The following is a 25,779-nucleotide window of genomic DNA, read 5'->3' as shown; positions in this document are numbered from 1 at the left end:
GATTTTATAAGAGAAACTAAGAACAATTAACTATTGCCCTTTTGTACCTTTTTGGGTCTGATAAGCACTAATACTGCATTCTCTGTAAAGTTCTGTAGTTACCTTAAAATGAGGACTGTAATTCTGTTTGAAACACCATGGGCAGACTGGGCATCACTTAATTTGTAGCCTATATCTGGATAACAAATGAAAAATGATGAATAGATAATTATTAAATATGTATACTTCCCATGGAATGTCTAGCAAAACAAATAGTAATCTGAATTGCAGCAAAAATAATTCTGACGTACTGCTGCAATGTAGAAAAGATTCACAACTATACCTTTCATTTTCATAGGACTGTTGTTCTTTTGTAGAATTATACTGGCACTTTTTAGTCCTTGTTTTCTTATAAATGTATATTATACTGTAAACTTAGGAACCCTTTAATTTATTCATAAGGTAGAATTTAATATGGTGATGATTTCTAGCCTTTATGAGTTGCATCTTATATAGTGTGGCTCTAATGGTGATGGCAGTGATTCTGTGTTGTGGTGAGGTTTTTTTAAGCTAACTTATCTGAGCACAGTCATTCTAATCTTATCCTCAGTTATTCATTCTTTATTCAGGATTTGCATCATGCTAATCACTAATGCTTATCCCTGAAAGTCTATTAATTTCCAAAATTATAAAGTAAGGCAAAGGAGGGCAATTCTTTTCATTTCAAGTGACTAGAGGAAGTTGTAGAAGAAAAACAGATCTTTTGGTCCTCCAAACCTGCTTGTGTTTTAAACCTATGCATATGGCTATAATTACAGTCAAAACATGATTTGGCAGTGGTAGCAGAATGAGACTTAAACAAATCAATGTTACACTACAGTAATTCAAAATAAGCTTGTTGCATTTGTATTATGGTATGTAATCATAATAAGCAACACGGGGAATTAATAAAATCTTCTTGTCACTAAAAATAAAACGGAAATAATTGGTGAGAGAGAGTTAACAGATTACTATAGTCAGCATCCTTTCAACCTAGAAATGGGAATGTGAAGGTCACCCCCATCTCAGATGACAAACGTAGAACATTTTGTTGGTAAACAAATTAATCTTTTGAAAGGTCACCATTTGTTTTAAGTTTTTATCCAGTTCTTGTCATCTGGAATTGGAGATTGACTGTCATTTTGCTAGGTAGGGGTGCAGCTGAAGCTGCTGAAGCTGTTTCCGTACATATCAGCATTCCTTGACTAAACTCGGTGCCTGATTGTGATGCTATGGGCTGCTGGTTTACAGCTGTCTCCGGACAAGAATGGAGGCCCACCCCTGAATTCCAATGAGTTCGTCCTGCATATTCTGCCTTGTGTAAGCTGGCCCTTTGCCCACAAGTAAAATGTATTGTAGTTCAAACCAGCAATTACCTTTCTTACTTCCTTCTGTGCTGCTTCTGTTGCCTTTTTGAAAAGCAGATGTGGGATTCACCAAAGTTCTCCCATCTATTCTGTTTTGCACCTGTTATGGCAGAATTTTTGATGGTAAATTTCTGGGAGAGCTACCTGTAGGCCATCAAAGGAGCAAAGCACGATTTTTCCGTGTATGTGGAAAATTGACAATTCAGAGATAACTCTGGTTACTTTAGGAGCTTAAAGTAGGTAAGAGTAACATATGAGACCTGTTGTTGAAGATGCCCTGTTTCTCCATATTGAAGTTTTATGTTGGGCTTTCCACTTAAATTGGATTTTATTTCCTGTAGATAAACAATATCTGATGGAAATAATATGTATTAATATTTCAGTATGATTCATACAGGGAAACTATCAATCATTAGGTAGCTAAAATGCTGGACTATGTAAATAAGAATGAGAAGGGCAAACTTCAATTTTCTATATAATTTTCTTGCTCAGAAATCTTCTTGAATAAAAAGAGCGCCAGTCTTAAAAATTGTTCATATTTTAAGTCTCTTACAGTCTGTTACAAATGTGACTTATCTGACTTGAGAACAGTTCCACTGACACCGGTGAGAATTTGTCCTATTATTAGCAGTCGGTATTTCTGCACTGAATTCCATGTGCTGGTTCTTAGACTCGGAGGACCGAAATTATTTGAAACCAGAGTTAAACAATTTCTTTATTTACTATTTATTACTAAGATTATTTGGCTTGACTGTCAGAACGAGATTCTTCTTCCCAGTAGAAACTGATAGATGATAGAAGTGAGAGGGACTATTCTTTGGTACTGCATCCATGCTTTGCTGCTCGGGCTGTAAATCAACACAGGAAAAATACATCTGTTTAGACTGTAAGGTTGTGAAACTATAAAATGCAATAAAGTCCTACAGTAATTCTCAGCTAGACAAAACCAAAGCTGACCTGATCTATTGTGGGTAGTAGCCTCAAGATTGGACTTGATGTCCTACAGAGAAACATTCTAAGCAAAGGCATTCAGTGCCTCTGCCTTTACTCCATTTGAGTCTTTTACAATCCAAACCGATTTCCTCCCATTGCTCAAAATTCACATACGTCCTTCCCCTGTGTGAACAGCAGACTCTGTTGATTTATAACCACTTAGGCGACAGACCCATTGAATCCACTCAATATCCTTCCATACTGACATAGAAATTCTTTCTGAATTATTTATCAAAGCAGCTTTGTACCTCCCTTAAAGTAAGTTTGTCTAAACCGTAATTTCTTAGCTTGCTTATATAATACCATTATCAGGTAGCTTCAAAAGCCTTTCTAAAGTCAAGATAAGTAGTACTTTTTCTCTCCTATTCACAGCTCTTGCTAACTTGTTGTAGACAAAAAATGAGAGTGGTCTGACAAATTTGATCTTGACAGGTTTGAGTTGCTCATTTATTTGTTACTTTCTAGATGTTTATAATTAGCTTGTTTGAATATTTGTTTAAGAATTTTTCCAAGAATTGTAGTTAAACCAGTAGGGCTAGAATTCCTCAACACATCCTTTGCCTCTTTTTAAAGATAGGCATTATGCTCTTTTCCAGTCTTTTAGTATATTTTCCATTCTACAAGAGTACTACCAGCATTTCTGAGATTGCCATAGACAGTTCTTTAAGTATCCTAAGCTTTATTTCATCAGGACCAGCCAATTGGAAAACCTCTGAGCACTATCTGACCTGTTTTGCCCTGAAGGTAGCCTGAGACATCTTTACTTTTGCGTTACAATTGAGTGAGTTGATTCTACTTGTAACTAGCTGCTTTTTAAATTATAATTATGAATGTTCTTAATTATGTAATTTTTATTACCAATAAGTCTCTTCCTACTTGCATCTCATTATGGAAACAAGAAGCAGTCATCAGTATGCCCATTTTCTGTTTTCTTTATGCTTTTTTTCTTCTTTTGAGATCAATGAAGAACATATGATTTATCAAGTTTGGTAACTTTCTATGCTTCCTATCCTGCTTCATCTCTGGAATAGTTTGAGATTGTTTCTGTAGTACTTTTTAATCTATGGAACAAGCAGTTTGATGGAGTTCCAGTTTTCCTTAGACTTGCCTTAGAGTCCTTAGACTCTTTCCTGCCAGTTTTTTGAGCATATTGAAAACTGACCTTAGTTCCATTGATTTTTTTTTTTTTTATTTTGCTATGCTTCCTACTTCTCTTTTTAGGGATTATGAGCTGTGTACATCAATTTGATAGGAACTTCTTAATAAAAAAATACGAAGGTAAATGGAAATTTGGAGAAGATAATAATGAAATGATAGATTACTCTGTTGTATACTTTTTCCATCATTCCTACTGAGCTCTCTTGTTTTCTGATATTTACTTACAAAATCTCATCTATCTGTAGTTTTGATATATAATAGTACTCATCTTTTCTCTGTATTTAATACTGGTCTCTATTCTTTTACTGTGGGAAAAACATATTTATAAACATATTTTAAAAAATAAATTTTTCTAGTTAAATATTGCTGTCTAGGTGAAAAGAAAACAAATAGAGAACTAATCGGAAAATCCCTGTGGTGTTACAAGAAGTGCCCTATTTAAAATGAAGCAAAAAGAAAAAAAAATCAAGTGGGAGAGGTTTATCCACAGGAGAAAAACACTTTAGAAAGGGTAATAGAATTGTTTTTCCTCATGTCCCAGGTTAATTACACTCAGAAGTGCTTGAAATGAAAAAATAGTTTTTCAGCACACTCCAAGCATATTATCAGGCAAGTAAGCCTTAGTCTGCACTGCAAATTAAGTGCTCCCTTCCAGCCCTATAAAACTGTACTTTAAAAGTACCCATGATGAAGCAGGCTGTGTGCTGACTTCAGTAAAGTATACTTGCTGAATCACAATCTTCATAACAAACTTCACTAGAAGACATTATTCATGCAGGAAAATGTTTGCGGTTCCAACAACCTTATAGCAGTAACCGTTGCTTGGGTTCTGCCAGAGAGGAAGCAGGTGAGGTGCCTATAGGTTAGGGTTATATAGGGTGTAATCCTTTGCTTCCATGCTGTTTTGGCTCTGTCTACACTGCAAACATTAAAATGCTAGGTAGGAGCTGCCAGTTCTGGAATATGTGATATGACATTCAGTAGTTTTTGTGTTTATGCTGTAAAAGCTGTAGGTGTGAGTAAAGGTTTTAAATTGCGCTGACATAAGCAGATGGAAGTCTATGGAAAACCTTTTAAAAGGATGCAGTCTTTTTAATATCTCTTTAAGTTGAATCAGTGAATAATGGTAATAGAACTACATAATGATGCAAAAAGTAAACCTTTTTCTTAGTACTAACAGTAGTTAGTATTTTTATTATTTTTAAACTCTTATTATTTCGATTGAGTTAGCTTAATTTTATTGAAAAATAATTGAAGGATGAAAGCATTTAGTCAAATTTTGCTTTGATATCTCTCTGAAGTCTTCAAGAGGGCAGCTAATGCAGCAAATAGGATGCTGAAAGAACAGAGAAGACGGGTGTACAGATTGGAATTTTCATAGGTACGTGTTTTGGGTCATCTCCATAGTCCAACTATGTTGCCTGTACTATGTAATGAAGTGAATCATAGTGGCAGTGCGCAGTGTAAATGAGAGCTTAAGTTACTTTACAGTTGCATTTGTCCTTGTTTTAACATGACACTTGCCATGGACTTGATGGAAATTAAAGGATACAGCAAAAAAACTACTAAATATCTATCTCCAGTTAAAAAAAACCCCAAACAACACACTCCCACCCCCCCCCACCCCCGGGGGGGGGGGAACAAGCAAAAAAAAAAGAACCACAAAAAAAAAAACCAAGAAACCTCTAGGCTGCTTTTGAACTCATGCACTCCACCTGAATTGCTTTTCTTTGTAGCTTATTACATCTCTATGAGCACAAATGAAATACATATTTTTCATAGTGCTGTTTATCATAAAACCCCTGGGATTTAAACTAGAATAAAACTGACCAATAATAAAATCAGTGCTGCTTTACTGATACAATAGCAATAGCCTGAAAAAGGAGTCACTGATTAATTAAATTTCTTTCTTTTTGTATATTTTTGTTATGTCCTCAACAAAGTGCTGGGGCTGAGAATGAGTAGAGAAGTATGGTTTATTATTCCCTTCTCTCAGTATCAAGCCACTTATATGCCAGCTGGTATAAAGTTAATCTTTGTTATGTGCTTATTGCTACTTTCTTGGAACACAAGGAGATGAAGATTCATACATCTAGATCCCTTAAAGCATAATGCTTCAGAATGGCCATAACTAAAATGAGTGCCTATGAATTCTCTGAAAGATTCTCTATTATGATAAAGCCTATGTATTTTCTATCTCCCCAATATCTCTTGTGGACAGTGTTATAAAAATTGGGAGGAAAAATTATAATAGTTTATTTTGTTCTGTCTCCTTTCCGTATTGGAGCTGTAAGCACTTCTTTAGAATTGCCTATCCCTTTCGGTGAAGTTGATGGTTGATGTTGTTCACTAATTATGACACCGTAGTGCTCACAGATCCCAATCATGGCTTGGATCCTATTGTACTAAAAGCTGTACACAAGCATGATAATCAGTTATTAAAACCTAGTATTTTAAACCAAGAAGTCCCAATGTGCTCTATAAAAGAGGTAGATACAATTATTCCCATTTTGCAGGTCTATCAATATTTCTTAACTTTCAGATTTCATGTACTTACTATTATTTTAAGGTAGTTTATAATTCATAATGAAATATTTTTTTTAAAAAGCAAATTAAAAACATTTCCAGCACATGGTATTAGGTTGTCTTCCATATAGCTCTCAGTCAGGATAGAACCTTTCTATCCAACGTAAGAATTTCTGACCATTAGACTAATGGAGTAATTGGTAACAGATTATTACCCATGAAAGCATGGAACTCTGTTTGTTTGTTTGTTTGTTTGTGGTGTTGTTGTTGTTGTTGGGCTTTGCAGCTATTTGCTGACTAAAGATGAGACTGTGGGATCGTGAGGTCCACTCCAAATCGTCAGGGAGATGTGTATACAAACCTACCTGCTTCCTTTTCCCAGTCTGCCCCAGTTTCCCCTTTTTCCCCTTTTTGATCTTGCCCCAGTCTCTCTGTTCTTTGGGATTGTCTTCTGAGACTGCTTCCAGAACATATCCTAGTCTTACCTGCCTGGTTCTCTGCCAGGCTCTTTGTCCAGCCTGTCCCAATGTTCCTTCCTAACCCTGCTGCCCCCAGGTATTTTTCCTTGTCCAAACTGCCTGCTGGCTTTTATGTTTGCCCAAAGACTCAGTGTGCCCCTCCAACTACCTTTCTTCTTGAGATTGATAATATATTCACACCTGTGTGTTGGCACTTATCTACCCTGTTCATTCAAATTTAGTCGCTTCCTTCTTGTGTTGCCTGGACCCAGCATGAAAGTTACTGGCGAACCTGTAAAGTTGCAGAGTTGCAGTTTCAGAGGAAGTTCTGAGCAACTTCTATTAGAGCATGCCTGATACCTAGGTAGTTTAGCTGCTAAGACTAAGAAACCTTTATCTAGATTTCCAAAAATCTGTTGACAGAGTAAGGCTTGATAGGCTAGTGTTAAACTTTCCTTTTGCTTCGTGAAACGTTTGAATTTATTTAAGTTGAATATTTCATGTCTCTCTCTGTTTATCATTGTCTCATTTTTCTAGCATCAGCCAGGCGAGAGAAAATAACATAGTCTTCTGCTGGTGATTCTCACTATCATCAAGTGAGAGATCTCCATGATGTTACTTGCTTTGAAGTTGAATGTGCTGTAATGCTTTAAACTCACTGAATATCTAGCTGTCTGTTTATTTAGACAACCCACACTTCAAATGGAATAGTATGTGTATTCCTAGTCAGAAAGAAATTGAAGATACTTAGGATGCTGGAGAGAGGAAAAACAATGTTAGATGATAACACAGAGGGTTTGTATTTATAATACTGAAGTGTAAGGTGGCAATATACTGTTTTCCCTGTGCGATGCTCTATATGTGCGATAATAAGCATAACAATAAGACACGTGATATCACTATCCCAATGTGATGTGTGTAACTGCTTGAATTCCTGGCACTTAGAACCACCAGGTTTCAGGCAAACACAGGTTAATTGGGGAAATAAGGGAGCTTTAATCCCCACATTAGCACAGCCAGTGTGGCCCATGTTTCCACATTATCAGGCTGTGTCATTCCCTGCTGTCCTTGAGGAACCCTGAAACTTCAGAAGTCTGGGATACTTACTGTTCCCTGATTTGTGAATAGTTTCACCTATTTTAATTCCATTTATATTCTTCCCAGAAAAAGTGTATTTATATATTTGAAAGTATTTCCTTTTCTTTTGGTACTTGCCTGTGTATGCATTTTATATATTCAAAGGCTGTTCTGTCAAGAAATACTATGTTTACACTATACTCATTAAAATTGAGCAAACTTTTTGCGATTCCTTTATTAACTAGTACACTGATTTTTGCATAGCAAAAGTCACAAGACATCAATTTAATTAACTTTATTTTAAATTGCTAAAGTAATGACAGTAGACAATACTGTAGCATGTTCATAAGCAGTAAAAGCAGTGTTTGTACTGTTACATTATTAAATCTTAAATAAAATTTCTGCTATGAGTAGTTTCATTATTATTACAAGAGTAGAAAATTGTGTCTTTGCAAATCCGGGATTTCTCTTTGTTAAAAGAAGATTCTGTCTCTTCCTAGATGTGTAGTCAGAAGATAGTGAAAAGTCATACAGTTAGCAGCCTTTGGCGTTTGCCTGCGCATCACCACATGGATTCTCCCTTACCCCTGTTAGAAGAAGATATAAGGAAAGGTGAGTCACATAAGCCCACCTGGGTACTGTTGCCACCAGATGTATGCTACACAAGCAGTGGTGTTTGCTGTTTGCAGCAGGTATCTGGTAATCAGGTTTTTTGGCACCTCAAAACTTGTAAGAATTGTGATCTCAAATGTTGCTGAGAGATCAACTTCAGACTACCTGCTCCATGGGGTAGCTAGCTTAGGACGTAGCATATGTTATGTTGAGCATCACCCTCCCTGAGTGAGTTATCTTGTAATTCACAGAGTTAAGAAGCTACTGGAAGAAAGAACAGTGTGTGATGGAGGATTCTTGTATGACTAAATAACATGGTCAGAATAAATGGTCATGATTAATGTGTGGTTATTAACCATTCAATCTTAACTAGACCTGCACTTGACTATTTTAGAAATCAGCCCATATTCATGATTACATGATTACATTGTGGTTTACAAGCGTTAATTCTCATCCATTCTGCCTATTAAATTGCCATCGTACAAGCATATAATTCCTTCTGAGAATCAGCACCACTACAATATGTTTCATGTATTTGTCAATTTTTATAGGCAAAGTTCACCTTCCCTGAAGGTAAAATATTGAATATTGAAAGATAAGAATCTTTCAATAAAAGAAAACTGCTGCTTTTCTGGCTTTGATTTGGAATTGGAAGAACTTGAGTCTGCCTTTGTTTAATTCTTTCTTTATTGTTACTAATTCTTTTTCTTTGATAGCTGGAATGTTTATGAATTGTTCAGTAATGCCATCCTCTTGTAGGTATTCTGAGCCTAAGTGAACAAAGGCTTATCCCTCCAGCAGCAAAGATAACTCTCCAGACACATCCTGTTGTATCCAAAGCAGCATCTTTCCATGAATTTCACAGGCAGCACAAGAAGTCAGCTGGAGGTGAGTGCAAAGGATTGATAACAACCATCAACTGCATCTCCAAATTCACTTTCAGCCCCTTGTTTTATCTCACAAAGAAGCCACTGGATGAGGAGCACTCACTCAAATTCTATGCACAAAAAATACTAAGTGCAAAAAGATGTACGCTAGCATCCTATGTCTTGCCATGGAATGGGAATCACATTTCTTAATCCCTGTGAGAATTTGGTCCCTGTTCATTTCTGACATTCCAGTAGGTTCCTACCTGCACGTTTCAAATCTGAAGCACCTGAATCTGAAGATCTGACCATTAGAATTAGTGTAAAGCAAATGGTTACTTTAAATCATGGCTTATATGGCTTACAACAAGCTGATGAAGCTTCTATTTTGCCAGTTTGATTAAATGAATGACTCCTAGTAAGTGAATATACCCTGGGCAATGGGATTCTGATCTATCGCAAAGTGTACTCAAAACTGTTGTTGCTACAGCTGTTTGTGGCATATGACATCAGTATGGAAAGGAGCATAAGCAAAATGAGCAGTGAGCTCAGTAGCAATTCCATAAACTTGAAAAGTTCTCCTAATGAAAAGGGGTGGTTGAAAACTAAAATTATATATGGAATAACCTGGAGTGCTAATATTTTTAAGTTGTTATCCTGGGTATAATGTTGACTGGCGTGTTCTACAGACTTTAGGATGTTATAGGTTAAAACTGTGATAGCCTAATCTTAGTATTCACAGTAGCAACCTATTATAGCATGGCTTAGTTTATGGCCATCCAGTGACATCCCTTAATTTTTTTGGTGATAACTCCTGAAAACTGCAACTTGCTTGGACATGAGAGCAAATGGGAGCAAGCCAGTACCTAATGGTAAGTGGTAGAATGTCAATTTGGTGCCATTGATGACTTATTTTAACACTGAAACCTGTGATCAATTTTTTTCTTTGGTACAGGAGAGAGTAGTAGTAGGGTGGACCCTAAGAATACAGATACCATCACCTTCCCAAAGTCAAAGGAAGCAGTTTATGGCAAATATTCCTCTAGTAAAGGTAACATTGCACCACTTCCATCCAGCAGCCCTGTGATTTCAGCAAGGAAATCAAAGCCAGCATGGACGTATCCAGCTCAACAGTTGGAATCTGAGCTGCAGATTGCTTCTCAGACACAGGTATTTAGACAATGAGGATAATGAGGTTTTTATTCATATTTTTAATAGTGTTTTCACCAGAGATGGTTTAGGAAGTGGCTGTAAATCACCGAATTGGTACAGGAGGGTTTGAAGCAAAGCCAGTAAATAGTAAATATTGAAGTAAGTAGGAAATACTTTGTATATTGCCAGTTTCTACTTTCTCAAGTCTTCTACCTAAATTTGTCTGCTTTTTCACAGAATCTTAGAAAATAAGTTTAGAAAGGATGTTACGAGGTTATCTAGACCTCCAGGCAGAATTACCTGTACCTGTAATATTGCAGACAGATGTTTTTCTAACCTGTTCTGAAAACTTTCGGTGATAGCAACTCCACAGTCTCCATAGGCCATCTGTTCCAGTGCTTAACTAACTATCTTTACTGTTATAAAAGAGTTTTTTAATGTCTCATCTAAATCTCCCTCACTGCAGTTAAGCAAATGTAGTGTTTCCCTTTATATTTACAGAAGACTATAGGGGAGTTTGACCTTGACTGCTTAATGCTTGCTGATTGTTCTTGATCCCCATGCAAAAGGGACATTTCTTCCTTTTTATGGCTAATTATTGTGTTCCATAGCAAACTGTCTGTAGTTTTGCTTGATCTTTCCAGACTTTGACTTCTGTGCCATTGAGGAGATCTGAAAATGAAAGAGGAGATCTGAAAATCGCAAATAAAGCAAGCTTGAGAAATGGAGATCAATGAGTTTTTAATACAAATAAAAATAAATACCTAAAAATAGTTTGAAAATAGTGCACTTAGATATGAAAATCAGAGCTAATGAGGTGCTGGCTAAAATTGCCAGTAAATATGGAGCTCTCTTAAGAGGCAGGAACATTTCTATTCCAAGTTTTACCTCGTTTGCGTTTATATGCAGGCTGTTACCCATTCTCCTGGGATAGGTGGAGGCAGTTTCAGTGGAAGAATGCTATTGTGAGTTACTTTCTGACTGTAGTCCACTGAATCACTGTAGAGCTTTATTTTTATATTTGGTAAATCAAGCATAGTTCCTTTGTGCAATGGATGGATTTCTGTAAAAAATGCTCATAATCTTCCATGACCTCTAAGGTCTTTGACAAAGGGGTTTATGGTAAAGATGGGCTAGACTTTGTGGTTATAATGTATAAATCAGTGAGCATATTTCAGCTGCATAAATTCTCACAGTTAAGAGGTACATAGTAATACAGTACTTGACCACTCATTTACAATCAATGGCAATTACTCTTAATCTGTGGCTGTTCTCTTCCCACAGCCCCTGCAAATCTCTCCATGTCAGTCCTTACAGGATCCAGGCTTTGATTACGACATTGCTGTTTACTGTGGCGTGATAGACCAGAAAGCTCCAGGCTTTCTGGCATTTAAGCAACGTTATTGTTTATCTTGGAGGAGCATTGTCTTTTTTTTGAGACATACAGAAAAGCTTCTCAAGGACTATGCTGTACCGTTGGCTACAATAAACTGTAAAAAGTTGGTGGAAGTTGCATCAGACTTTGAGCTTAATGAGCATCCCACCAAAAGTGACATTCTGTCAGTGATAAAGAATCAATCAACTGTGGAAAAGATCTTAAATCGACCTGGCCAAAGATACAAAGGCCAAGGGGGTACCAAAATGGCGGCTACAAAGATCCAAGCAGCATGGCGATGTTACCAGGCCAGAAAAGCGTACGTCCGTTTCAGGCAGCAGCAGCGGGCATCAGGTGTGATCGCCATTTCTTGGCTCTTGCATAATCACATGGCACGTGCGAAAAAGACCCTGAAGGAATCACGTCAGAGACACCTGGAGAATTTTTACATCAGGGCCAAGGTGTGCAGTGCTACCAGCTGTTACGGCAGCACTTCTTTTCTAAACATCTCTTGCTTCAGTGATTGCAATAAGCTGTTTCCATTTTTTTCCCTTTTAACCATACACTTGTCCGAGTATCATATTTCATCCTTCATCAGCGATTCAGCCTTTGTGGCTGTAAAATCTGTTGCAGTGTTTCTATTGAAAATGTCCCTTCACTTTGACTTCAGTAGTTCTGTCAGAAAATCAATGTTTTAACTGCATTACCTTAGTTCCCTATATATACCTTGTGGCACTTAATTTGCTGGAAAAAAAATCCCTCTCTTGTCTACATTCGTGTCACCACTTTGTCAGAAAGTATTTAAGTTTGCAGACAGCCTCTTAATTAGTGCTCACAATTTCATTTATGTTTGCTTTCTTTTTTTTCATTCATATTCTGTTAATTAAGTGAGCAGCCTCTAATCTTCCCCTGCCAGTAGCTTCATGTAGCCACCTAATTAAATTAATTGGGGAAGATGTTTTAAGTATGTAATTAAATCAATTAATATAATTTATGCCTGGCTTAACTGTACAGTGGAAAAACAGCTGAAGTTTGACTAGATGAATCCACTACAGCTTCCTGTCACTGATCAATGCTCTTCTTGATTTTTAGCATCTGGCAGCCAACTGGAATCGCATCAGGACCTCCAGGAGGACTATTATCCATATCCCATCATTAGGTATAACACTTTTGCCTGCAAATCTATCAGCAACCTCTATTACCCACCACATTATGACTCCTTGATTGAGTTCAAGGAAGGCCCCTTGTTTTATTCAAATTGGTCTCGGCAGGAAAATGTTCTCGACATGATGAGAGTAATAACACAGGGCCTTCGCTCGAAACGGCGTTTAATTTGGGGATTAAGCAAATAAAGTCATTATGTGGGGGCCGCTATTCAGTGGAGAGGTGATTTGCTGTAATTTGCTTTCATCTGTATGAAATGAACTAAAAAGTTGTATTTTTCCCCCTGAAATAACAGATAATGTTTTCAGTCTTCTTTAATGATAGGAAAACATGGGCCTGTGTGTGTTGTTGCTGTTACAGCAATAAGCCAGGATATTGCTTGTACACTGTTTTTAATCAAATGTGCAGTCAAAATGATAAGCTACATTCTCTGAAATTATTTAGTTCTAATTACGAGCAGATGGGATGCTTTATTTGCACCTAGGGCGCCTGAGCAAAAGGAAATGCTGTGTGAACAAGAATAATTAAGAAGTTGAATAGTGTTTTTTGCGCTTAAATAATCTGCAGTTTCATGTTAATTAGCACTAATGTAATTATTTAATTACATTTATGAATTGGGGAGCTTAAAAGCTGTTTTCTTCAATGCAATGGCAAAGTGTAGGTGTTTAGAAATTACAGAATATGATTTCTTGGGAATTCCTAAAATGCACCGATAATCTCTTAAAACATGAAATCCTGTCAAAATGCTTGTAACTTGATTTATATTTTGTACTTACATAGCAAATTAATTGACCTGAGAGATTCAGGATTTCATAAAGTGAATTGGTTAAGACCTGAATTAATGAAGACTGTAAATAAGTTTTAAGCTCTCAGTTTTGGAGCCCAGATAGCCTTTTATTTCATGATTCTGCTGACTATGTTTAACATAAATATACATGTGATGAACAACTGTTTTTAATTACACCTCTGTCTCGGTCTCATGTGACTATGCTAGGTTAAATCATGTGACTGAATCCTATTTTAAAGCAGGATAGTTTAAAAATTATTTATACATTCCAGTGTTCTAAACTGGGTAAAAATGTGAAGGAGCATTTATATAGGAAAAAGCAATTAAATTAAATTAAATTAAAAAAAGGTGTGTGAATTCAAAAGTCAGCAGAGTGGTACAACAGATGCTTTCAAAGTTGTATTAAAAAAATCTCAGTATAATCAAAACAGGCTAATGAAAAAAAATAATCATTATGTCCCTGTTCCTCTGACGGATTTGTAACATGTAGTGGAATTTATAAAAGTTTTTAAATTATTTCAATCTCTTAAGTAAATTCTAAAACTCTAGGGAAATTCTACTTCATTTAGCACTTCACCTGGAGCCCAGGCCCTGATTCCGTAGCATGCTTTATACAACATTCTGCTGTAAATACAGGAATTTGTATCTGCATGTGTAGGAGGCTGCAGTATTCAAGTGGAAATTTTCCCTTAATGAGGAAGAAAGTAAGTAGTAAAGATAATTTGAGTGCAGATGTTTTCTTAGAAAATTAGGAAACCTATTTAAGTAGGGCATGGAAAAATATTTTATGCCCTCCAAGGGAAGAATTTGAAAGTGCTGTTTGAAAAAGTCATTCATGCTTGTTTTTACTAAATGCATCAACTATATCGAGAGATCCAGTGGAGTTCAATAGGGTTTTTACATGAATTAAATTCTTATCAGAATTTATCTTATTAAAATGTAATGTAAATCCATGGTATTTTTTTCTTTTGAAATGTTAAGATTGAAGTGGTTTTGAGAAATAGCAACATAAAATGACTAGGAACTTGACCAATTTGGTTTTATATAAATTTAAGAACAGCTTATATTTAAAATTTGAAAAGATGAAACCAGCAAGTCTGTAAACTAAAAACCTTTAGAATGTAAGAATAGAAATAATTTTAAATGTTTTATTATTCTGCTCCTACACATTTGTCATTTTAAGAAACATTTGTAAAATTTTGGGCCCATTACTGGAACACTTTCAGCTAGTAACATTGTTTAGTTTGTTCTCAGGTATTTTCCCATTATGCTTTTGATGTGCCTATTTGTCTTGAAAAAGACCAGCTAAATACCCTGAAATATTTTGCCTTCTTTTCTTTAGCCTTATGGGACGCTACAATTAAGAAGTCTGTTTGAGTAGACTTCTAGGAAGCTGGACAAATTAAACAAGTAACATTTGTTTCAGTCTAAGAGGACTAAATATGCAAAATGACAGCTGATTTCAGCAGGATTTTTTTTAAGGCCTGAGTCTTGGTAATCATAAAAATGTGTCTAAATTTATCTGCTCTGGGACAGAGCAGATAAACACGAAGAGACAGAAGATTGATATCCTGTTAGTTGTTTTTCTCCTTCAGTTTTGTAAATCAAAAATAGGGCCTGAAATTCTCTACTCACATTTTCTTCACTTCAGCATTTAGGGCAAGTCAGAGTCTGACTTTTTCTTCCCATGCAAGCGGAATTCCAACAAACGGAGACAGAGTCATAACTGAATTTCTCAGCAGTTTTCATTTTCACAATTGCAGACTCATGTCAAGTTTCTGGAAATAATCCAGGAAAAGGAATAGTGGAGGGTTTAAATTATACTGCTGTGAGGAACAAATGTTTCCATTTATTTCACCAAAACAAAAACTTCAGATTTCTACTGCAGCTAAAAAAAGAAAGTAGATTCAATTCTTTAAAGACTGCTTAGCATTTTTGCCAGTTAGTGTAAGGAAAAATGAGTTTGAAGTTTCAAATCAGATTTACTCCCACACGGTAATGGATGAATACACTTCTGCAATATTTGGGATTCAAATACTGTTTCTCTTTTTATTCAACTATTTTTAAATGATTGATCAATCTTTCTACCCGAATAGTTACATTTACAAGAAATAAGATTTGTCTTATTTACATAAGACATGTATATATACACCTTAAATATACAGTAGGTTATATACCAAAGCTTTGTCTTGTGTGACACACAAATCCTTTTTAAAAGCCGTTTTAGTTGAACGGTAGTTGTGCCAAGTATAGTTAGAAAAGTTAGATATTATTTATTAGTCCTGTCCCAAGCGCTGGAAAGAACAAGGTGGCTGAATCCTAGATAGTTCGACTTCCTCCTTCCCATCAGGCATCGACCTATGGTTACTTAAACCTTCATCCACGTCCTGCTCTGTACTGCTACTGCTTTTTTCAAAGGCAAGTTTGAAAAGTGTTGTGGATTCTTTGTTGAGAGAAGACACTTTGAGACGAACAAAATTTCGTAAGAAAATGGCAGTTAAAAGGCATTATGTCATGGCTGAGGCTGAAAGGGGAGCTGGAAGCAGGGCCTTTGCCATTAATTCATACACCCCCTTTTTTTTTTTTTGTAGTTCTGTAACTCCCTACACTTCCCCCGTGTGAAATGGGAGCATTCCATTGAAGTCATTGCACATACGCTACCATAAAACTCATGTGAAGGAGGAAGGCCCTCAGTGTCCTTTCAGTGCCACTGAACTGAGAAATCAAAATTCTTAGTTCTCATTTTGCAAGGTTGACCCTCCCGCAGACCAGCTCTACCAGCAGGGTGCCACGATGCACCGATGCCTTGCGGAAATGAACAGCCATATCCTCAAGTGCTCTGCCACCACCGGCTTTTCTCAACATCGCTGTTTTCAGACACAATGTGGAGTTTAACTTGTCTAGATTGCAGGTATAGATGAACTGAAGTAGTGGTTCTTTGAATCAAAATAGGAATTTTGGCTTCTGGAAAATGCAAATTTATCTGAAACGTTTCATGCATTTGAGACCAAATGCTGTAGCGCAAAATGTTAGTGGTGCACAAACCAGCTGTACATAACGAAACAGGTTTATAGTTGTACTGGAACATGCAGAGTATGATCACAGTATATGTAACTCATTTGGGTTGAGTTTTGTTTAGACTGCAAGGAAAGGAATATTAAGCTTCTGCCTTTAATAAGAATTGTCAGATGAGGTCACCAGCCATGTAAGTCCAGAGCATTCAAAATGTATCAGGTGTGAGGATTCATGTGGTTCATAATGTCCATTGGAATTTGAATGATTCAAAAGGAGTGAATATTCCTCTCATTAAATCTAATGGGGTCATGTCAATGCAAGCTAAGATATTGTGAATTAATAGATTTTATTAATATATCTAAGAAAAGTACATGTAGTAGTCGGCACAATGCTATCGTGTATCTGCAGAACCACAGCAACATGCAAGTTTTAACTTTTGTTCAATTGCTACTCTAACTATGCTTTCAAATAATTACTGATTTTGCCAAGTGATATTTGCATGTTATTTTTCTGCTCAGATTTAATTCTTAAAAACAAATGTGTCTTCAAGAGGACAGTTCAGTGCAGGGAAATCATCTACTTTCTACGTTTGAAATTGAAAAGTTTTGATATTGTTAGGCAGTAGTGTTAGTGGATTAAAGTTGGTCCCCACCTGAGAGAACAAAATGAAACCTCAAGACTGAAGTTTAAGTAATCAGAGCAACCTTTTTCAAATTCCTGTAGCTAAATATTAGAGTGGGAAAAAAATGGATATCTTTTACGTTGATGTAGTTCTGCAGGTGCCTGGAACCATTGTGCTAACTACAATATGTAAGTTTTACAAGAAATTACTAGAAATTAAACTGGTGGTTTCTATTTATCTGTATTTTATTATGTTCTGCTCTCCTGTGTGCAAAGTGTCATTGCTACACACCTTGTAATGCTGATTACTTATAAAAATTGTCCTTGCAATTTGCCTGGAAGATCCAATATTGCTATCTTCCAAAAGGAAAATGCTGAAATACTGAGCAGATTTTAGTCACACTAAGTTTTTAATAAGTTTCAGATGATTAGTCATGTGCAGATATATGGAAATGTTGTAAGGATCTTGTTACCAGATCAGTCAAGATTTTATGCCAAACACTGAGTGTTAGGCTTAACTTCCTTATTGAATCAATCACAGCTATTGCAACTAGCAACTCACATTGTGTGGCGTGTGTGTTTGTATATACACACTGATTAATTTAGAATTAGCTCAATTTAAAAATGACAGGATTAGAGATTATAGTTACAATGGTCACGTCATTTACTGCAGTCTTTTTGAATGCAAGTATGCAATCATTTGAAAGTCTGACTTCCAAATAGATAATCCAAGCTCAGACAGGCTGCCACTCATTCATCTCTACAACAAAGTGATCAGGTATCACTGAGACATCTTCTTAATGAAGTGGTTCCGTTGCCTTTTATCTGTGTGAAGGACACAAGGTACCAGGATTCTTGCTTAATGATGGTGTCATTTTTTTCCAGTGTTTAAAATAAATCCAGCAACATAGAAGACTCAAACAAAATACTCAGCCTACATGTTTAAATTCTAAAGCTCTATAGGTCTGTAACAGGTCTGTATTTAAAATCTCATGGCATAAAAGTATGATGTTCCATCAGTTCACTAATAAAAGTAAATTTGTAAAGATGATGCAATTAAGTGCTATACCATGTTTGGGTTTTGAAATACTTTTATTACAGCTTTTTTTAATTCAAAAGTCTGATTTCTTTAAAGTATGTACCAAGGGGATTCTGAATACAGTTGGGGGGGCTTTACTTGTTTTCCAGGATATTCCCAATGCATCCGTGAGCACATTCCTGATCTTGCTCTCCAACAGAATATGCAGATGGGAAGGCTATGTGATATACTGGGTATGTTATGAGCTGTTGGCTGCCTGTTTTTTGATCCTTATTTGCCCATAGTTGTGAGTAATAGAGAATGACCGATGAGGACTTTCTTTTTGTATTAATGTTAAATATTGAGAACATATAAGCTCAGGAGTAATTTATCTGCTATGGCATTTGTTCCTGTCTGCGTTATTCATAAGAAAAACATGCTGATTCTTTCCAACTCCGTGATAAGGTAAAGCAGCCTCATCCTGTGGAATGCTGAGCACCACAAACGATCAAAAGTGTTTAGTGTTCTACAAAATTCGGTAGCTAATTCTGCTAGTGTTCATTCAGGCTCATATGGAGAGAAAGATCTGCTAGAAAAGAGCAAGCCCTTATTTAAACCAAATTTTTTTAAATTAGCAAATGAGGCAAAAGACATACATTTAAAAGTTTTTCCTAGAATGACAGTCCTCTTTTAAGCAAAGCAGTGAAGAATATTACTTGTCAGTGACCAACTTCATTGGCTGCCTGGAGTGACATACTTTACACGATTCATATATATTTCAGTATCATTATTATTTTATAAATGCCATTTAGTAAGTTTGTAACAAAAATGTATTGGATCCAGAAATTTACAGTTGCCTAAAATAATAATGTAATTGCTTTTATATATTACCTAGGCACTAATAGTGTTTTTCCACAGTACAGTTGGGGGTTTTTTTCATTTTTTTAACATAGGGGGTTTTTTGTCTCTAAAATGATAGTTAGAAACTTAATGGGACAAAGTCAACACATTAAACGGGCATTCTTTCTCACTTTAAACTCTGTGAACATGAACATTGGTTCTACTGTAAAATATGAGATAGACCATGAGTAAGATACAAACTAGTTAAATATAAACTAAATTATTAACTAGATCAGATGGTTTACCTGTGGCTGGCAGAAGAGCATTGATATTTACCCTATTGGTTTTCTTTTTCTTTAGAATACCAGAGGGTTTCCTTGCTGCTTGTGACCTCCTATGAGTTAATCTGTCTCTGGAGCCCCACTGTGTCCAAGCCCACTTGTGTATCTCTTCATAGGGCAGTGCTAGGAGTAGTAAAATGTATTGCAGCATTTTATTCAACAAATTCACCTCAGCCTGTCAATTTTTGACAGTGCAGTCCGTTCAGCATTACAGCCAACATTGGCAAGTAGTCTTTTCATACCCTAGCTGGTAGATTTTCAGGTTCATTTTGCAAGTCTGAGTAAATGCCTAAAAGCAACAGAGTATTGAGTAACAGTTCTAGTGAACTGTTCTTTTAATTATTTTTAAAAGTTATATGGTAATGAACTGTATTATGTAAAGGCTCTGTCGGGGCTTCAGATACAGGGCTGATTGTTGGATGCTGCACTACTTTAATGCTTCATCTGAGATTCTGGCCTTACATTTTTAAAGTGGATTGTTTGCCTGCAGCAGTATGGCAAAACAAAGTGAATGAATGGGATATCTTATTCCTTTATAACGTTAAGCTCAGGGTTTCCTTAGTCCAATACTTGCTTTGCTTCTGATGCATTCACGTGTAATAGCAGTTGTCCCTGGCACTTCCCAGGCTCTTGTTCCTGTGCCCAGTAAAGACAATGAAAGGCTTCCTACCAATTTCAGCAGGAGTTGGATCAAAATCTAGGAGTGCTTTTTGGCAGCGTATTCTATTGGTGTTGCAAGGCCCATTAATTCATTAGCTCATCTATTATCATGAATATTTTAGAAGAGCAGAATACTTAAAATTTTCCAAAAAGGCATATATTAAAGACTTTCACTTTCTCATCTCTAAGTGTTTGTGCATACACTGTCTTTCAGCCCAAGTTGTTTTACATGCAGAAAACCAGATTTTCACACTGTGGTATTTAACTAGCTAATCTGCACACTCGCATGCTCAGCAATAGTTATTAATGGTATCCTACCGTGAGCTTTTATGTGGACAAAACAAGAGTAGGAACAGGCCATGCAAAATCCAGGCAGCATATGAAATTGCAATTTCATCAGCTTTCTAAACTTAATAGCTAAGTTTTATAATTTACTGAAGTTAATGGGATATCTTTTTAAAGCAGTGCGCAATTCCCATTGATGTTAATGTGAGTCGCGCGTATAAATCCCCCTGCCACACTTTCAAAATTCTGCCCCCAATATGTTCTGCAGATTGAATTCCGAAAACTAGCTATTTCTTTAGGTTGCTGACCTGTCTTCAGAGAAATGCTGAAGCACAGAAAAAGCAGTTAAACCACTAAGATTTGGGAACTGCAGATCTCATTTTTATTTCCAGTGCTATTTTTAGGGAAGCTGTTAGCAAATGATCAGGAATTATCAGATTGCTTTTCTGAATGGAGTCTACCTTTCTCCCAGTAATGAACATTGTGCCCCTTTGTTTTAGATGCCAACGTGGACGTCATCTACATCTGCCCCCTTCATCTGAGTGAGGAGTTACTGCAGTATTACAATAAACTCCTGGGTCTGCAGGCAGCTGTTAGATCTGGGAACCCTGAGGACATGGGTGACCTGCAGGACAGGTTCAAAATTCTCACCCCTGAAGCTATAAACAGCTTCCCTGTGAGTTTGTCTTCTAATTACTACAGCTTGAGGGATGCAGTAAAATTAAATTGGAAATTTTATAACTTGTAACGCTCTGGTACACATCAGTGAAATATTATTGCAAGTTTAAGGGCTTTACTGATTAGACTACTAGTTAAAGCATTGGAAATAAATATCCTGGTTTAGCTTTATAGTCTTAGTTGAGATAGTCCTATATTGGTTATTTGTGGACCACTGTCCTTTCTTAGTATATGCTTGGGACTGGGAACTTGATAGATTTATATCTCTAAGCAAATCATAGCAATAAACCATTCTTATTATTCAAACTTTATCTCTGGGTAGACCAGCATTCAATCATTCATGTGTTTGTAGTGTTTCTTGCAACTGAATCCAATGCAGAACTTCTTCTTAAAGAACAGAACTTAAAACTACTTAGGTTAGGTTAGGTAATAGAGATATTAGTTCCAAAGCTGTCAAGTCAGTGTTAAATTTGTGTGCTAAAACATGGTCTAAAAAGATACCTTAATTAATGTACACTACATACAGTGTTTCTGAAAATAACTGTGGTGCAGTGAAGACTCTTTACAGTTGGAGAATAATTTTAGATTGTAAATATTAAGTCCCCAGTGTCTTAGCTGAGATTTGATTTTTATAAAACTTTGGGTACATTTATATCTCTGGGGTCTACGCTTGAAGCCTTGCTCCTGTTTTCAATATATATTAATGACCCTCTTCTAATTATTTTATTGAACAAGTATTTGTTATACCATGTACTGATTGAAACTGATGGCTTCAGAAGGTAAAGAAGCTTTTTATGTTTCATAAGTGTGTTGGTTTTCAAATGCATTTCTATAGTAGTGTACTGTTCAACAAAACACTTGCGTATATGTATGAATCCTTTTCTGTTGAAATAGTCTGAAAACAGCTATGTGAGAAAAGTGCTTCGCTCTTTTGCTGTATAGGGAGGGACCCCCGAGTCAGAGCAGTCTGATAGTTTTGCCATAGTTAAAATGATTTCTTTAGATATGAATGTGTTCTGTTTTCTCTGAAATTGGAGAAAAGCATCAAGGTGATATTTGTATTTTTAGGAGCTGGCTTTTCTTTAGTATTGTCCTTTTATCTGAATACAGAATCACAGCTGCCTGTGCTGGGCCTTCACCTTGTGAAGTAAAATTATTGGGATGGTAAATACTTGATAAATACCGGTGATACATTTTTTTCTTTTTAAATTACATTTTGAAAACTGTAGCTGTTTTTTCTCTGGATACTGGGTTATTTTTCCATACAAAAATCCTCAAACTACCTTGTTTTTATTAAGCATGTGTTCTTTACCATCTATTAACTAATGTGTCCAAGAAATGTCTTTTGTGTGGAGAAGAATCTGATCCTAGTCATCCGTTGCCTTCAGTGACCAGGGATTTAGTTGTCATTTTGTTTGTGTAAGGGTTAAAGTTTTATAGGGTCTTTTTAAGGATCTTTCTTCTGAGTTATTTAATAAAAGGCTTTTGTTGTACCTAATGTATCTAAATTTATTGCTATATATGAAAGTGTGGCTTGAAGGCCACATAACAGGGTCCTTTGAGCAATTCTAGAAGGACAAATCAGCCTTGCCCAGTTTTCTAGCTATTTTGATGGAACTGTATGGAAAGAAAATCTGTGGAAGAGACACCCAGACGCAGGTAGCCCTGTGCTCCTTGGCATCTGCACAGGGGAGGCAGTGAGAGACTGTGAGAAAAGGGTGACCATATATGTTGTCCTTAGGCATTTGCTATTAGAATGACGTCGTGTGACTCAGCACATCCAGGCGCAATGTGAAACACTTCTGACAAAGGGTTACACTACCCTGGTTCTCCGCTAGCAGCATATCAAAACAGCATGGTGGTAGCTTTGCTCATCACAGTGAGGCTGATGCCAAGGTCAGCTTCTCTTTTCTTAAGAAGTTAAAAAAAAAAAACAAACAACAGGCTTGAGAACCAAGAACTAGCCCTTTGGTTAACCTCCTAACCACTATTCTGTGCAGTCATGCTGAAATTCTGAGGATTCCTCGGTTCTCCTCCTTTTACCTGCTTTCACTCGCACTACTATGTGTCATGGCAGCTATACCCCTCAAAGCAGGAATGAACTAGATTTTACAGCCCGTTTCCTGCACTCCTTAATTAACTGTAAAATCCATTATTGAGGGACACAAAGCAAATCTCATCCCTACATCACCACTCGTGGCCCCAGGGAGCAAGTGACCGGGGCTGGAAATTGATCCTGTTCTCTACACGGCAGAACTCTGCCACGAGACCAACAGAACGGGCCATCTCCCTGCTTCGCTACCAGTGCTCAGGAGAAACGAAACAAATTAACTGGAACATTAAGAGTCTCTGTTTTAAAGGTGACAGAAGGAAAAAGACTCCAGGAAACTTGTTTGTTGTCCTTTTTGCCCTTATACTTCTGTGACTCCCTTTTTCCTACTAGAATTTTGAAGAGTATCTCATTTCCTCACTGTTCTTGCAGTATGTCTGATTCTGTAAAGAGAGACCTGGGCACTTTTAGGAGCTGTGTGTTTGGTTTGAGAAAGCACTAAGGAATTGACAAAAGCAGATTCCGTTTGTCCACTTCCAGGGACTCCTCCATCTCCTTATCTACCATCATCCCCACCCAAGTAGTGGAATCAGGATTTCTACGTCAGTCATTGCGAAGGGAGCATCCAGGACTTTGAAGGAAAAGATTCTGGGTTTTCCAGCCCTGGAAATCCCTAGCAAATCCAGTATTTTTGCTATCCTGAAAAGGCATTTTCTTTCCGACTAGGGCCTAAATTAGATGACATCTCAATGTGAAGATTTTCTTCTTGTTATGGTTATGATTTGTTTATGGCAATCTATTGCAGCGGATGCTTCTTGTACTATTTCTGCATGATGTCCATCCCTATCTGTCTCAACCACAGCGCACCTCTATCTATACCTTTGGAAAGACAATTGGGTTATCTGCAGGCTATGCACAGCATATATTGTAGAGAATATTTTTGAGGTTTCACCTGCAATAACTGATATTCTTAGTTTAAATTTAGAGGTTATAGCGTCTATCATGAGCAGCTTGTTCAGCAATAGATCTTGGTTTTTAGAAGAAATGAAAAATTCCTTCCAAAAAGTTGAAACCCTTGTACTTTAAACAACAACAAAAATACTACCCTCTCCTTGACTACTCTGCAATTGCATTTACAGTAGCTATCAGAACTACTGTGTAATGGAAATGTATATTTCCCCAGTAATTTAATGTGATCAGTGAAAGCTTTTTTAAATCAAAGTGTTTTATTCTCAGAGAAACGCTTAAAATACTGCTGAACTGTATGGTGAAATACACTCCCTGCTATAGGGGTTTTTCTTCATTTTTGTATTGATTTTTAGGAGCTTTAGAGTTAAACCATGCCAGAAGTGTTGCTGAGATGAATCACTATTATCCAAAGGCCACCAGCCTCTCTGCCGACTGACAGAAGGATAATTCCGCATGGATCAAATAAATACAGATGTGTAGTAATTAGTTCTATTCCCAGTGAGCCCATTTCCAACACACTAAAGATGTGCACGATTATGGAGCCTCACCCCAACAGCTTTTATCAATTTAAACTGCTAAGCTACAGGATAGGTCATAACCCAGCCTGCTATTAATAATGTATTTATTGTGTGCAACATTATAAATTAGGTTCATGGAATACCAAAGAACACCTTTTAACAAGAATAATGTTATCTTTATACAGAAGCATCACATGTGCCTAGCCACTCAGCTGAAGTACAGTCCCAAGACAATCAAAAGAATAAAAATTCTTATCCAGAGCAGAGATGCCTACATTATTGGAGGGGTACCCCACAAAGATGATTTAGCAGTGGCTGACATGCTAAATGTGCCTATATTAGGCTCGGTGCCAGAAGTGGCTCATCTCTACAGTAGCAAGTCTGGAAGTAAACGAATTTTTGCCAGTGCTTGTGTGCCAACCCCTCCTGGAGAATCTGACATCTACAACAATGAACAGGTAAGCACGACATGGTCGGGGATGCGTCAACATACATATGCCTGTTTTCACTTGATAGGATGCAAACTTTGTACAATCGCAACGACTGTATTCATTAGACCCTAACTGCGTTTGATTAAGTCATGTATGAGGTTGGGTTCTTTTTTGGCTCTGTCTGACCAGTTACATGCAATTTGTATCCCAGTCAGGAAGTAATACAATTGCTCTGGTATTCTTCGTGATCTTTCTTGAGAATATATAAGGGTGTTTGGTCCAGTTATTTCAGTTTGTCTTGCTGCTCCATGAATGAAGTCGTGGCCTCAGCGAGGTTAATAGGCCTTTTACCAGTGACTGAAAATAGAACAGGGATTTCTGGGAAATTAAGTATTTGATGAAGGAAAAACTTCTTCCACTTAGGAAGTTAGTCTATTCAAGTTGAGGTTCACGGAGCATATCTGCAGCTGGAGTTTTACCTCGTACCTGGCTTATCATTGCTAAATTCATCTGTCTTGTTAGCATGACCACTAAGAGAAGAAAAAAATATTACTAAATTGAAATTGCAAGGCACAAGAGTTTTCTGTACTGTGTTCAGTTTACATATGTTTATTTTGCATTCAGTGCCTCAGTATTCCATTCTATCAGCTGATTTTGCAATTTGCAATGATATGTCTTAAGTATGATCCATGCTGATTTTTTCAGAAGTATTGTGGTGGTGGTTCTACACCTCGTACAGGAAAATAATCAGTGCCATGGTTTGTAGGTATTCCAACTTCTTAGAGACGCTTTCACATTGC

General features: G+C 36.8%; 1 protein-coding gene across 1 annotated transcript in view; it reads left to right on the top strand.

Annotated features, from left to right (window-relative positions):
• IQCH (IQ motif containing H) overlaps nt 1-25,779 on the top strand; it is a gene marked incomplete at its 3' end in the record, with an annotated part of 71,851 nt that overhangs the window by 9,712 nt on the left and 36,360 nt on the right. The window contains exons 6-13 of the mRNA XM_082005339.1: nt 8,098-8,209; nt 8,969-9,097; nt 10,031-10,245; nt 11,512-12,063; nt 12,695-12,761; nt 18,378-18,461; nt 20,834-21,009; nt 24,734-25,006. Coding sequence (XP_081861465.1) covers nt 8,098-8,209; nt 8,969-9,097; nt 10,031-10,245; nt 11,512-12,063; nt 12,695-12,761; nt 18,378-18,461; nt 20,834-21,009; nt 24,734-25,006 — 1,608 coding nt within the window. The remainder of the gene's footprint in view (nt 1-8,097; nt 8,210-8,968; nt 9,098-10,030; nt 10,246-11,511; nt 12,064-12,694; nt 12,762-18,377; nt 18,462-20,833; nt 21,010-24,733; nt 25,007-25,779) is intronic.

The sequence above is a fragment of the Phaethon aethereus genome, assembly GCF_964289735.1.
Source record: "Phaethon aethereus genome assembly, chromosome: 12".
NCBI lineage: Eukaryota > Metazoa > Chordata > Aves > Phaethontiformes > Phaethontidae > Phaethon > Phaethon aethereus.
Note: the sequence above shows the minus strand (reverse complement) of the source record. Positions and strands in the feature narration are given on the sequence as shown.